Source organism: Heptranchias perlo, chromosome 1 (assembly GCF_035084215.1).
Source record: "Heptranchias perlo isolate sHepPer1 chromosome 1, sHepPer1.hap1, whole genome shotgun sequence".
In the NCBI taxonomy this organism is placed as follows: domain Eukaryota; kingdom Metazoa; phylum Chordata; class Chondrichthyes; order Hexanchiformes; family Hexanchidae; genus Heptranchias; species Heptranchias perlo.
Genome location: NC_090325.1, coordinates 50,462,782 through 50,477,854, shown reverse-complemented (window position 1 = coordinate 50,477,854; position 15,073 = coordinate 50,462,782). Strand labels below are relative to the sequence as shown.

Below are 15,073 nucleotides of genomic sequence, written 5' to 3'. Positions count from 1 at the left end.
AGCTTTAAAATTATACTGCCTTTTTCCATCTTTAGGAACGATACTTCATGTATAATAACTGTACAGTTTCTATATTCAGTAATCATTCCACATTAGCATATATTGTATATGGGCTGGTCAGAGGAACCATTTCCTTACCAGCATCCCCCATGGAGCTGAAAATGTTTTCTGTCACTGTTAGAATGGTGTCAGTCGCCTGATCATAGCGTCCTAATGGGTGCCCTCCAGTGGCATATAGCTTGATATGCTGCAACAGGTCATTGAGGGCTTGTGTCACAGCAGTGGCTACCACACCGACCTGTTTCAACAGCTGTTCATCATTTGTTGCAGCCTGAGAAGCCTCCACACATCCCTCCACTGATTTGGCAACTAGTTTCCCAGCTTCAATCAGCTGTTCCTGGCATACAGGGGAGCTGATAGTTGGAGCTACTACCTGTAAAGAGATAGATGGAAAATTACTTAAAGTTATTTACAGGCATGATCAAAGGACAATTAGGTGAATCTAATTTAACAAAAGCCACTTTTTACTTCCAGAAATACAACCAGGCAAGTTCTCTACTTTTGGCGTAACATTTATTTCAGCTACAATAATGACAAAGGTTCATCAGAGCTATGCATCATGGCACCCTTCTGCCATGATTTGAGTTTTCAATCATCTAAATTCTAAGATGAGCTAAAGATGCAAAGATATTCCATTTTCTTCATTTAAACAATGCTACAAACATTTGTAAACCAATGAACTCTTTTTTCGGAACACTTACCTTAGTGCAAGCTACAAGCTGTGAGGTGGAAAGTGCACACTGTGTCGCAGCTGCAATGACACGGTTCTGTAATACTGAATCCTCTGTTTTCTGAGCCACATTCTTTGCCTTCAGGACCAAAGCTGCTGCTGCATTTGCTACAGCTTTGGCCAGTTGCATGAGCATGTCCTAAAGTGGTCAGAAAATGAAAAATGATGGCATGTTCTAATGCTTGCCATTTTTAAGATATTTAAATTTGATATAAAAATCAACATTGGGAATATTTAGTCCATCCTGTTTACCACTTAAACAAATATCAACTTTCACAATTTATAGCACAATGGAATTCAATTAGATCTGCAACAGTCTGAAAATCTAGAATATTGTATACAAAAATCACTACCATTATTAGATGACAGTGAGGCGCAGCAGATATTGAAAAGCACTATCTAGTTGTCATGGTACCATTTAACCATATTTGCCCTACTTTGACTTAACATTATTAACATCAGGATCACTTGACAATATAAGTGTGTTCTGCACTGGTATAGCACAAAACATTTATGTTAATTATATACAATTTTACTTCCTGATAACTCTAACCACAGAGACAATTTAAAGTCAGAACAAAATTATAACAATTCCATGATGACCAGAATTGCTTTTCCAGAGATTGAAGCAATGTAATTGAAAATAAATTAAATAGGAATATATTCATTTGACATAAAATTAGTGCTAACAATCACTTTGCACTTATCCCAACATGCACTGTTTTCTGGGAAATATTCAACCACTGCTTGAGTGGTTAACTACAAATCTCAGTCATAGATGCTAATAATGCAGCATAATGACCAGGTTAATTTGGTATGAATGAGATGATCAGTCCAGCTTTAGGGGTTGTACAGTTTGGCGAGATTTTCTATTCAGAATCTAGGCATGTCCAAATTCGACAGTCATGCGATCGTTATAACACTGGCATCTTGAACTTTGTCTCAGATAAATGTAGACTGAGAAGAACTCATTAAATAAATAGGATCCCACATACATTGACAAGAGACCATTTTTATCTTCGGTGTACTGTGGATGGCTCAATAATATCAGGCCTGACATGTGGCATTTGCACATGTTGAATTAAGTTGTATCTTTCCCAGAATGCTGGATTCTCTCTATAGCATTCTGTCAAATAACCATTGCCAATCAGTGTTATTTTGCCAGTGCCACACAAGTCAGTTTTAATCAATGTACGGTGGAATATTTGCAAAGTAATTCATTAAAATTTAATCTTGAGAGAAGTGCAATCTGATTTCCACATTGAATCAGTTAGTACAATTTAAGATTTAATGTTATTGACAATCTTGATTGTATATTTGGATTTGGAGAAAAATTGCAACAAATTGGTTTATTGAATGAAATGGCTGAATAAACTACATTTACCGTTTTGAGTGTAACACCTGATATATTCCTTGTTGTATATTTTTGTGCACCTACAGGAAACTGTACAAAGGATTTACAAAATTCCAACATAATGTTATCACTTTAACACTCTCAGCTAATGATGCTTAGTAAATGTAATTTAAAACAAATCTTGTTGAGATTAGTATATACCTGGAACCGTGGATCTGCATCACTTTCCCCAATCTGCTGGAGAAGTTCACCGCTTGTTTGACCGACAGTACCAGCAGCAGTAAGCAGGTTCTGTCGAGGCTGAAATGCAAAATATTAAACCTATTACATTTCTTTGTCTAACTTAAAAAAAAATAAACTCAATAAATTCGACCTGTAGCAACTTATTGACTTTAACCAGGAGGAAAGATCTGATCATAGAGAGTGTTACACAACACCAGCTGCTTACCATGTCAATTGTACATGTCTTTAGCACTGCACAATGATTGGTGACTTTAAACAGCTACTGTCTAAATAATTAATTAGGTAAATTTGATCAGAAGGCTGTAAATAATTAATCATCTTCTCTGTTTTGCAGCATTTCCATAGAAAGCAATAATACATTGATTAGAAATTTGAATGAGTAATTATACATTCTGCCTATGAAGCCTTTGCCCCCATGTTTAACTCACTGCAACATAGTCATGGGAAAGCCATGACTCAGATGCCTGTTTAGCTGCGGTCCATATGAATGTCACCTGCAATTTGTAGTTGAGAAGAAACTTACATTGTAATCCTGCAAACTCTTGTTGCATTTTTAGGTAGTTTTAAGTTCCTGTTACTCTTTCCAAAAGGGAATGGCAGATTTAAATGGCTCCCCGCTTGGAATAATCATCAGAATACTTGAATAAATCAAGAAATATCAGTTTACCTCAGCAGTAGCTGGCTGAGCAGTCTTCAGTAATTCTGAGACAGCACAAGCCAGGTTCTTAGCAGCTTTCAGTAGCTGCTGTCCATTTGCACCCTCGTCCTCCATTAGGGCTGCCAGCAGTTTGACACCTTTTGACATCTCCGTTAAGTTTGAAGAGATGGTTGTCACTGCACATCCCACTGCTGTGTAGTCTGTATCAAGAGGGTCCCCTGTAAAATAAAATCAGCACTTTGTTTTAAAGATAGCAATACCATAAAGGGAACTGAAATAGGATTATTTCAGTTTGACAATGCAATGTCTAAAATATATTCTTAATGTCATGATTAATGTAGAAATAACTTTTTTTTAAAGAAAAAAGTGCATCACAATATCATCTTCTAGATAATTAGAAATAACATGATTCTGATCTTAAAAACAGGGCCAGAAGCACAGTTGAAAACCTGTTGTGACATCTACAGTAGGAAACTATAAGTAAAGCAATCAACAAACAGCAAGCAAAGAATAAGGCAATAAATCAAAGCAAATCTCGATGAAAGGCAGTTGATATCTTTTAAAAATGTCTGCTACTCTTAGCCTTTTCTGCCATTCAATTAGATCATGGCTGATCTGTACCTCAACTCCATTTACCCACCTTTTCTCCAGATTCCTTGATACCCATACCTAACAAAAATCTATCGATCTCAGTCTTGAAAACTTCTGGAAGGTACTCATTTACCAGAATCTTGTACTGTTAACTCTACCCATAGTCTATCCACTGCCTGATCAGTCTTACTGACTACACTGCCCCTGTGCCTATGTCCTGCTGGTCTTTTTCTCACACTTTTTGACTTACTTTGTGGCTTTTTCCCTGCCAACCCCTTGTTTGAAATCAAGATCCAAAGATAGTAAAATAATCTATTTATATTAGGTTCCATTTTATATTCGCTCTATTGTTAAAAACATAAAACTAAAAATCTGCAAATGTAACTGACAGGCAAGATCTGCAAGGCTATAAATGTCTAAGAAAATAGTGTTGGATAGTTCTAATCATCTTATGGATATATCTATATGTTTATTCTTTTCTGTACATGTAATAGATAAGGTAGTTAATGATACGTCCCGAGATTGTGCTGTGCAGCCTTTTGCTGTCTTTGGTACGTTGAACTAAAGATTTAAGATAAAGATGGAGAAAGACACAAGTGAGACAAAGACCAAAGTAATGAATTGGAAAACAACAGATTTTAAGGGGATGAGAATGGAACTAGGGAAAATAAACTGGAAAAATTTACTAACAAAAAGAAAAAGAACAGCAGTGGGAGACATTTTAAATGGTGATCAAGAGTGACCAGGAGAAATATATCCCACTAAAAAGCAAGAACTAGCTAGTAAAGACACACCATTGATGAATACAGAAATAAGGGCAAAATTGAAATTGAAGAAAAAGGTGTACACTAAGTATGTAGACAACAAAGGAGAGGATGACAAAAGGGAGTACGAAAAGGTTAGGAAAGAAGTCAAAAAACAATTAGGAAGGCTAAGAGAAACTATGAATATAAGTTTAGTAAAGTATTCTACAGACACATAAATAACAAAAGAAAAATCAGGATAGGGATAGGACCACTAAGGGATACACATGATAAACTCACAGGTAATGACAGCAAAATGACAAATATTAATTACTTTGCCTCAGTATTTACCAGGGAGAATAACATGGTGGGCATGACATTAGAAGAAGAGATCAAAAAAGATATAAAGGCATTTAAGATAGAAAGGGGAGAGATAATTGAGAAAACTAATCAAACTTAGAGAGGATAAAGCCCTTGGACGGGGACTGAATCCGCATCTATTAAAAGAAGTTAGGAAAGAGATAGCAGAGGCACAATTACATATATATATTAAAAAATTCATTAAAAACATATGGGATCCTGGGCTTCATAAATAGAGGCATAGAGTACAAAAGTAAGGAAGTTATGATGAACCTTTATAAAACACTGGTTCGGCCACAACTGGAGTATTGTGTCCAATTCTGGGCACTGCACTTTAGGAAGAATGTGAAGACTTTAGAGAGGGTGCAGAAGAGATTTACTAGAATGGTACCAGGGACGAAGGACTTTAGTTACATGGAAAGACTGGAGAAGCTGAGGTTATTCTCCTTAGAGCAGAGAAGGTAGCGAGGAGATTTGATAGAGGTATTCAAAATCATAAAGGGTCTAGACAGCGAAGATAGAAAGAAACTGTTCCCATTGGCAGAAGGATCAAGAACCAGACGACATGGATTTAAGGTGATTGGCAAAAGAACCAAGGGTGACATGAGGAAAAACATTTTTTTTGCACAGCAAGTGGTTATGATCTGGAATGCACTGCCTGAGGGGATGGTGGAGGCAGATTCAATCATGGCCTTCAAAAGGGAATTGGATAAGTACTTGTAGGGAAAAAATTAGCAGGGCGGGGGAATGGGACTAGCTTTATTACTCTTGCAGAGAGCTGGCAAGAACTCAATGGGCCAAATGGCCGCCTTCCGTGCTGTAACCATTCTATGATTCTTGGCGCATAGGCACAGGACTGCACCCGATGTCTATATTATTACAAAAGTACATTCCCAACACCCTAACCTATTTAAATCTTTATCCACTGCCCGGTTTACCCTATCCGCATGGGCATAGGTCCCCCTCCGTCATGTGTGGAGAAAATTACACGTGGGGACTATAAAGGTGCTCTTACAATAATACAACATTGCATACATCAAGTGTGACACTGTTGACCACTTCGCTTTGTCGATGGGTGTTTTCAAAGAATTGTATCCCTTTCCTAAAAGAATTAGGATTCCATAACTAACACTCCCAAAAATGTATTTCTTTAAAATGGTCAGCCATGAACCTGCCAATAATTAGATTTAATTTAATCTTTTGAAAATATACAGGATTAACATTGTATTTGCCTCTTTGACTGACCTGCAGTGAGGTTGACCACTGATGCTGTGCCTGCAGTAATGGCATCAACCTGTGAATGGATCTCGTGTTTGGATTCATCCATTTTATTTTTTCTCCATGCTTTTGAGGCCTAGAACATAAAAACATTAATACCACTTTAACAATCGAATCCACTACATTTTGATGACAATTTGGAATTACACCTGCAATAGAATTAGTGGAGCACAATAGGTTGTCAGGTCTACAGGATGACCTGCACAATAGCATACGAAGTATGATCACAATATACAACAAAATAAACACTGGTTTAGAAGAATGCTAGTTTGTGTGACAACCTTTTAGCTTGCAGTGCTGCACCCCACACAGCATAACCAATGGTAGCACTGGCGAACGGTACAGAACCACTGGGCCAGACCACAACATAGTGATCAATGTTCTTTTTTTAAAAATCCACATTGAACACATGTTGAGATTTTGTTTAAATGAAATGTAAATTAGAAACAAAAGCACCATGCTTTCTACAGTGTATTGGTCTAGTATGTTTGGCCATTGAACTTCTAATGAACATTATACATTTTTCACAAATATTTGCAGATTTCCTGCAATATTGCTTAAAGTCAGAGGATATTTGTTTTTATATAACGACAATCATAACATATAATGCACAATGTATTATATAAGATGGGGATGTTTCCGTCTTGATAGCCCATTTCTAATAGGTGTAAAAGGATTGCCTTGAAGAACGCTGCAGAAATATTTTAAAATAATTTATTAAATGGGAATATATGCACACAACAAATTATTGCAAACAATCACTTGATACTTATCCCAACAAGAACTGTTCTAGACAGGATACAACCACTGCTGGGGCAGTTAATTCCACATCTTTGATTGTGGGTGTGATAATGCAGCTCAATGACCTGGCTCATTTGGTTAAAAAAAAGCATGGTCACTGCAGCTCCAGGAGTTGTATAGTTTGGGGAGACTTTCCATTCAGAATGCAGTCGAGCCAAAGTTCTACAATAGCACGATATATACAAGAGTAGCATCTTTAACTTTGTCCCTGTCTAACTGATGGACATACCCATTATTAACATATTAGAGTCGTGCCTACGCACATACTTCCTGTCAAGTAACACTCGCATTAATTCAGTCAAGTTGTTTCTGACACAATTAAACTTATCTTTTCATTTTACTTACCGGTCCTTCAAGCTTGGCTTTCATGCTGGATGACATCGTTGCTTACTTACCTCAGACCTCCCAACTGCATCTCCAAGAAAGGTGACACTGTTCTCCATAGTGCCACTCACTGTGGAGCTCAAGCCACCCATTTCTGCAAGCCCCCTGAAAAACCTGATCCGAGCTTGGATGGGGGGATGGAGAGGGAGTGATCGGATCGTTCCCTCCCCATCCCCCCCTCCACGAACCCTGATTTTTACTCAAGCAAAGAGTTACGAATGCTCTTTCTCCCCACAGTGTCAAACGCCATATTCTCAGCCATAGCCAGGAATCGATCCCAATTCTTAGAGTACTGTATCAATTTACTCTAAAAGCTCCGATAGCTAGGATCATTAAATATAAAATACAAGACCTGCATTTGAAGTATTGTAACCATTTTTGGTCCCAGTACATGGCAACAGTTGTAGCGGCTCTAGAGAAGGTGCAGAAGAGAGTCACCAAAGTGATACCTAGGCTTAGGGCTCTTAGTTATCAGTATCGACTTGAAGAGTTCGGTCTATTTACTTTACAAATACGCAGGCTTAAAGAGGATATAAATGAAGTTTTTTAAATTATGAAGGGACTTAAAGCGAGCTCAAGTTTTCTGCTTTAGCCTCATCAAATTCACACCGTCAACTTAACATGTCATAAAGCTCAGCTTTTGTTAAGAGGTTAAAAAAATTTTTTTGATTCATGTTTATTGATGAAAACTGGATGCATATAAAGAAGGTTTTTTCCCAATTTAGGAATAGACAATATGTGCTTCAGGATATATATATTTCTTCAATTCTTCGTAACTATCATTCAGATTACAGACAAGTATGTTGGTCAATTACATAGTTAAAATTATGGACATCTCTGCTTTCCTAGAGAAATGGGCCAGAAAACCACCTCTCTACGTTCGCAGCATATTTGCTGTGCCCAGATGGAGTAAAACTGGATCTTTCAAGAATAATGTGTTTAATTACACGAGAGGAGTAAATTAGCATAGAAGAGAAAGGATCAACATTGTGGTGAACGTCTATGTCTAGTCAAGTCTCCAGGTCGTAGACATTTTACATTTGTCCCTTTTTATAAGCAGCATAATTTATAATGCAGTATCTAAATACTGCTTTAGCAGGGACACAGACAAGTGCTTGAGATATTTTGGTACATACAGTTCCTTATTTCCTCCCAACGAAAGCTCTGAATTTTTTTCTCAACTCTTGAGATCATGTGCATAAACACTTAGGTGCATTTGTATGTCTAATAATGTACGATTCTAGTAATGTATGACTGTAACGTCCCTTTGACAAATCAGACCTCAGAACTAGGGGCTACTGTACCACCCCTTCAGCCAACCAGATCCAACAACCAACAATCCAACAGTTCTCAGAACCACACCACAGTGCCATCTCTTCACATCTATTAGTTATGTACAATTTGATCTGATGTAACTACATTTATCGATACATGCATAAATTTATGCAATTGCACTTTTTCCTGTGTTTATATATGCATATTTTTAATACATATATGCAGATCAATAGTAGCTATTTAATAAAATTGAAATATGTAATGGTTCACTGTCTATCTGAATTAATCATAATTGTCTTACAGCATCGTGTCCAAGGGGCGGCAAGGCATCAACATCATCCAGACTAGCTTGCGCTTGCTGCACAGCCTGCATGCTGGAATTAATGGTTCCCATGAGTGCTTGCTGTGCAGATGTCTGAAAGAAAAAGACGGGCATTGTAAAAACTGCAATGTTAACAAGTACTAATTTCATTTTAAATATAGTATTCATCCTCGTACTGCTACCAGCAGTTTACTGTGGAATCTGCAGTGTTCAAAATATTGTAAAAATAGTAAGTTTTTGTTTTAAAAAGAATGAGTTTCTAAAAAGTTTATTGAATAAAGTTCAGTAATACCACCCAATAAAACATTCAGTACAGCTAGAAATGTTCAGAAGTAAATCTGCAACACACACACACTTTTGTTAGTGTTCTTGTAATCAAGAGTTATAACCTGGTACAGGACTCTGGGATCCACAAGCCAGGCAGTTATTATAGTACTCTAATATGCACATTAAAAAATGTCATGGGCTGCAGAACAGCAGCAGATCATTTCACCAATCAGCCAACTGCAACCTCCAAGAAACCCATCATTTTCCAGTACAAGGTGCTTTCCTTAAGGTTCAAAACAGTTCTCGAATGTATGGGAACTATTTGGTACCTAGTCAACAGAGTTGCTCAGTATTAGCCTGTAAAACAATATGACTTTTTCCCTCTGTTTTGTGACAGTGAATACTTATTTTATGTTTGCAACAAGGGAAAAGGGGTGGAGACCCATGACCCTGCCCCTTTGCATTTTCCGAGAACTTCCAAGGGTTCCCAGTGGGAGGGTAGACAGCAACAAAAGAAAACAAAATTGACAGCCATCATGGCTGCTACAGGCCTAACAATCCTGCATCAGCAATTAACCTTACTCCTCTACTTGCAGGCACAAGGCTGTGCGCCCAGGGAATACCAAGCCTATTTGTTGATCTGAACTTGGAAATACAGGTGGGTTTAGGGACTGGAGGGTGGGGATGAAAAACAAAAAGAGCGAGGAAAAAATGACCCTCGTGCTTCAATCAACATTTTAAAGTCAATTTTGATTCGTCTGCAGATGACATTTTCTTTCCACAGGCCCACAGAACTAAACTTGTCTCGTTATATTCTGGCTACAAAAATCCAATGGATCCAATCATCTGCTTGCTACTACACAGGATTTTTCTCAGTACAGTATTCTTACTGCATTAAAATGATTAACATACATTAGTTCGTGTTTCTTTTTTAAACAATTTTTTATTGCTTTATTGATCAAAATGGGATCAAAAATCAAGTAAAACTAGAAAACATATATATCAGCCACACACTGGAGGGAGCAAGCATTATAGCAAAGGCATTAGAGCAGAGTTTATGAGAAGATCATGGAGCACCAAAAGAATAATTTTCAGTAGTGACTAATAAATGGCAATTCTAAAATGATTCTACAGCCGTTTTATGAGTTGACCCCAAAATCTTAAAAAAAAACTGAAGGTTTTAATTATAATTAATTAAGTACAGTTTCCTACCAGTGGAGGCATATGTCCTCTGTGCATCTGTCCACTGGTCACCTGCTGTTGGGCTGCTGGCATCGTTCCAACCTGAAAGCTCTCCGGACCCCCAGCACCAGAACGCATAATTGCAGGTAATGCTACAGACCCATGCTCCACTCTTCCAGTTTTGTTAAACTGTTGCTGCATGATGGTAGACCTGCAAAAGTAATAATGGGCACAAAGTAGTGTCAATTGCATATTATATACAAATCTCAAACACGATTTGAACAAAATCAGAATTTTTTTCCAGCTACTGAATATTTACAACAGCTCACTTTTAAACCACAGTAGCATTTCTGTTAAACCTATCAATCAGAAAAGAACTTCGGAACATGAAAACAGGAGCAAGCCATTCAGTGCCTCGAGTCTGTTCCACCAATTAATTTGATCATAGCTAATCTGTACCTCAACTCCATGTACCGACCTTTCCTCCATATCCTATGATACCCCTACCTAACAAAAATCTATCAATCTGTCTTGAAAATTTCAATTGATCCAGCATAAACAGCCTTTTGGGGGTGGGGGGGGGGGGGCGCGGGGAGGAGAGTGTTCCACTGTCCTGAGAGTGAAGAAGTGCTTCCCGATTTCACTCCTAAATGGCCTAACACTAATTTTAAGATTAGACCTTGTTCTAGAATCCCCCATCGGAGAAAATAGTTTCTCAGTATCTACCCTACTGCATCCCTTTATCATTTTAAAGATCTCGATTAGATCATCCCTCAACTTTCTATATTCAAGGAAATACATGCCAAGTTTATGCAACATGTCCTCATAACAGAGACAAACACACAAGGAAGATTTCCTCTGTACCATAAGTAACAAGAATATATACCAGTTTAGAAAGAATTTGTTTACGATTATGTTGGAAGAATCTCCGCCAATGTAGTTTATCTAGATTGTGGATCAATGCATTTACAGCAGCATCATAATTCACTAAACAAAAAAGCCATGGGGTGGATTACATGTTTTATTTCTCACTTACTTCTTAGGAGACACAGAGTCCTCCAACATTGTGGATTCTTCATCACCTTCCAAACCAAAATGGTCTTTGCTTTTTTTCTGCAAGGAGAAAAATATGCATTGAAAGCAAAGTTATCCAACATTCTCTTTTACAAACTCATCGTCTACCAGGAAATTCCCGTTTAGGAACCCTCTATTTCTCCTCTTCCGTCCCTGCCAGTTCAAATCACAAACTCAGCAGCCAATTTCTACCAGCATCCGGTCGCTAAATACAGAACCACTTGGTAGTACAGCAAATGATGTACAAAATGGTCACAAAGCCAGAATCACCTCACAAAGGTGCATTCCATCAGCCAAATAGAATGGCATTGACAACTGCTGTAGAAAAGACTGACAAATAATCATCCTACCACTCCCTGCCAAAATTGGAAGGCATTCACCAGTGATAATCTAATAGGGAATTGATTAGAGACAATCCTATTCTCAGCTGCAACTTGTACACATCTTTATTAATATAGCTCAATAATTCAATGGTCTTCTTTAATGTGACTCATTCAACTTGGCTTAGAAACAAAGAAATGAAAATCTTGACATCGGAGAATATTAACCTATAACTAGCAATACTCGCACTAAATTTAGACAAAGATCAATAATGCAAAGCTTCATTGTCAAAAATCCAATGATGGAACAGTATTTAAATTTATGCAAAGAACTCTACTGGTCACATAAAACTGACTTTATTTTGCACCACACCATTTCCCTGTATAGATACAGGCACCAACACATCAAAAATGGAAAACAATGAAACAGTTTCCATTTGTTTCTTCATTATTTCTTACTCATGTACATAAGTATTTTAAAATCAGACTGTTGCATTCCTTCTCAATTCCTGTTTTCACTGCATCGTTTTTAACCCTGTACTCATCTGATATTCTTACAAGCATAGTTTTAGGAGCAGTCACTGAATAACAAATGGGAACATAAATTCTGGCCTACTTCCCAGCTCAAGGGTGCTGAGGCCAACTTTGTTTTCCTCCCCCCTCCAACTGATAATGAGCTAAGAGCACAGACTAGTGGATAATGAACCTTAAACTTGCCCGAGTTCGAAAAGCTTAATGCCACATCCCTGCGCAACTTGATTCTGGCATGATTTACCATGATTCTCAGAATACACAATGCCTGGTGTATTTTCTCAGAATCTTGGTGGCCATTTTTATAGTTTCTGTGAGTGCCAGAAATTCCAAAGATTGGCAGATTTTGAATTCCTTGCCCATATCTATTACTGGGACCCCCATGAAAATGTGAACATATTTGTAAGCAAAATGGACTATAATTATAGAAGACATTTACTGGAATACCTTTTTCAAAATGATATCGATGTATCCAGCTATAAGCTGTGCAATTTGCTCTCCTTCAGTTGTCTGAACTGAATAGTAACCGTCCTGATAGTCACCAAAATCCTGCAGAGAAAAATATTTCACGAGAAAAATCATTTTCATGGCCCTAGCCTTCAAAGCATTTAAATCCAATGTCAATTTATTGCCTTTCAGAAATTCTCCTTTTGGATATCCTCCTCCAATTTCTCAGTTTGGCTCAGTGACAGCATCTTGTCTGAGTCAGTTCATGGGTTGAAGCCCCATCCCAGGGACTTGAGCACATAATCTGGGATGAAGTCAGTAGGAGTGGTGGCATCATCTCTCTGCCTGTTCAGGTGGATGTAAAAGATCCTGCAAGCACTATTTGAAGAGGACTACTCAGTGTCCTAGCCAATATTTGTCCCTTAACCACCACCAAAAAACAGATTAGCAAGTCATATCTCATTACTGTTTGAGAGGCCTCGCCGTGCAGAAACTGACAGCCCATTTGCCTACATAATAACAGTTACTACGTTTCAAAAAGTAATTAATTGACTGTGAAGTGCTTTGAGATGTCCCGAAGATGTGAAAGACGCTATATAAACCCGTTTGCTCTTTCTTTATGGTAGGTGCCATTCAATTTCTTAATTGAGGGGAGTGGCAGTACATCTGCTTCCCAAGCTGCTGTTCGGGAAGCTTGGTGATGTATGAAAGCAGTTGGCTCCCTCCCTCTCCAAATTTTCCTTAACTGCCTTCTCTTTAACTCTTCCTCCAAATAGGCCAGAAAGCTCAAAGCTGCTATAAGGGAGGGGGAAGAAATAATTAGTCTACTCTTGTTAATTCAAAGTTACAAAATTCAAATTACTGGATAATTCCAACTCCAATAGCATTTAATGGGCTACCGTTATATTTGAATACAATTGGTTAATTTGAAAAATTACTTTGGATTATCAGAAATAGATCACACTCCAAAATAATACTTTAGAATGGTCTTACCCCAATGAATCTGTGGGAAAAGTATCTCCTCTCGCCCTTCTGTATCAATATTTTTTGGGGAAAACTGTTACTTTTAAATCTTAAAATGTTTTTAAGTTACCACGTGCAACGTTTGGTATAGTTTGAGGCTGTTTTTTTTTTAAAAACCATTTCTGAGGCTGGAACACAAACATAACCTATGTGTTCTCAGCAATGGGCACAGAAACCCAGGTTTAAGTGGATAATTTTTGGAAATTTGACATGATACAGCACTTTTTTTTTTATTTGTTCATGGGATGTGGGCGTCGCTGGTGAGGCCAGCATTTATTGCCCTTGAGAAGGTGGTGGTGAACCGCCTTCTTGAACCGCTGCAGTCCGTGTGGTGAAGGTTCTCCCACAGTGCTGTTAGGAAGGGAGTTCCAGAATTTTGACCCAGCGACGATGAAGGAACGGCGATATATTTCCAAGTCGGGATGGTGCGTGATTTGGAGGGGAACGTGCAGTTGGTGTTGTTCCCATGTGTCTGCTGCCCTTGTCCTTCTAGGTGGTAGAGGTCGCGGGTTTGGGAGGTGCTGTCGAAGAAGCCTTGGCAAGTTGCTGCAGTGCATCCTGTGGATGGTACACACTGCAGCCACGGTGTGCCGGTGGTGAAGGGAGTGAATGTTTAGGGTGGTGGATGGGGTGCCAATCAAGCAGGCTGCTTTGTCCTGGATGGTGTCAAGCTTCTTGAGTGTTGTTGGAGCTGCACTCATCCAGGCAAGTGGAGAGTATTCCATCACACTCCTGACTTGTGCCTTGTAGATGGTGGAAAGGCTTCGTACGCATTTGGATTTAACGTTTAAATACCAATTTACAAGACTGGCTACATTATTGTGACAATAAAATACAACTGTATTTTGGTCTTTAGATTGGTTGCGAAATTACCCAAGGACATCCCATACTGCGTCAGTGCTACTCCTTGGTAAACATGCCAGGAGACATCCTTGACATATGTATTGTCTGGAAAATGTAATCTGAATGAGCTAAGATTCACTCAACAGGATGTTAATATATTACTGTAACATAATGAATTCAAAGAGTTGCGCAACTGCCATGATTATTGAAATGAGTATTCGGATGCATTAATCAGTACACAAAGTCCAAAGAGCTAAAATATTAATTACATTGCAGCAGCCAATTGATAAACAAAAGTTGTAATAAAAAAAAAGTAATTTTGCATTCACATTGCCATAACCACAATTTTGAATAAACCATAGGTAAGGCAAGTGGTTTGTTGCAGCAAGTGATTCATTGCCCAGATTTGCTCAAAAAAGTTTTCTGTGCCTCTGGGGCTTTTAATGCAAAATTACAATTACTCAGGTCAAATCCTGCCAGAACCTGTAACTGTAGAAATCATGGGATTTGTCATGGGATTCAGTACACGCCATAATCACTTGCTCCAATGAAGGTTTTTCTTTCCCACCTCAAATATTTCCAGTCAC

At 38.2% G+C, this 15,073-nt stretch overlaps 1 protein-coding gene across 3 annotated transcripts in view; it reads right to left on the bottom strand.

Annotated features, from left to right (window-relative positions):
- Positions 1-15,073, bottom strand: part of tln1 (talin 1) — a 241,293-nt gene that overhangs the window by 88,452 nt on the left and 137,768 nt on the right. For 2 of the 3 annotated variants that reach the window (XM_067984951.1, XM_067984959.1), the window contains exons 12-21: positions 12,621-12,722; positions 11,285-11,361; positions 10,279-10,459; positions 8,779-8,892; positions 5,985-6,093; positions 3,055-3,263; positions 2,346-2,444; positions 2,175-2,234; positions 762-929; positions 139-433 (exon numbers count right to left, since the gene is read on the bottom strand). In XM_067984951.1, coding sequence (XP_067841052.1) covers positions 139-433; positions 762-929; positions 2,175-2,234; positions 2,346-2,444; positions 3,055-3,263; positions 5,985-6,093; positions 8,779-8,892; positions 10,279-10,459; positions 11,285-11,361; positions 12,621-12,722 — 1,414 coding nt within the window. The remainder of the gene's footprint in view (positions 1-138; positions 434-761; positions 930-2,174; positions 2,235-2,345; positions 2,445-3,054; positions 3,264-5,984; positions 6,094-8,778; positions 8,893-10,278; positions 10,460-11,284; positions 11,362-12,620; positions 12,723-15,073) is intronic. The other variant, XM_067984967.1, reaches the window with a different exon arrangement.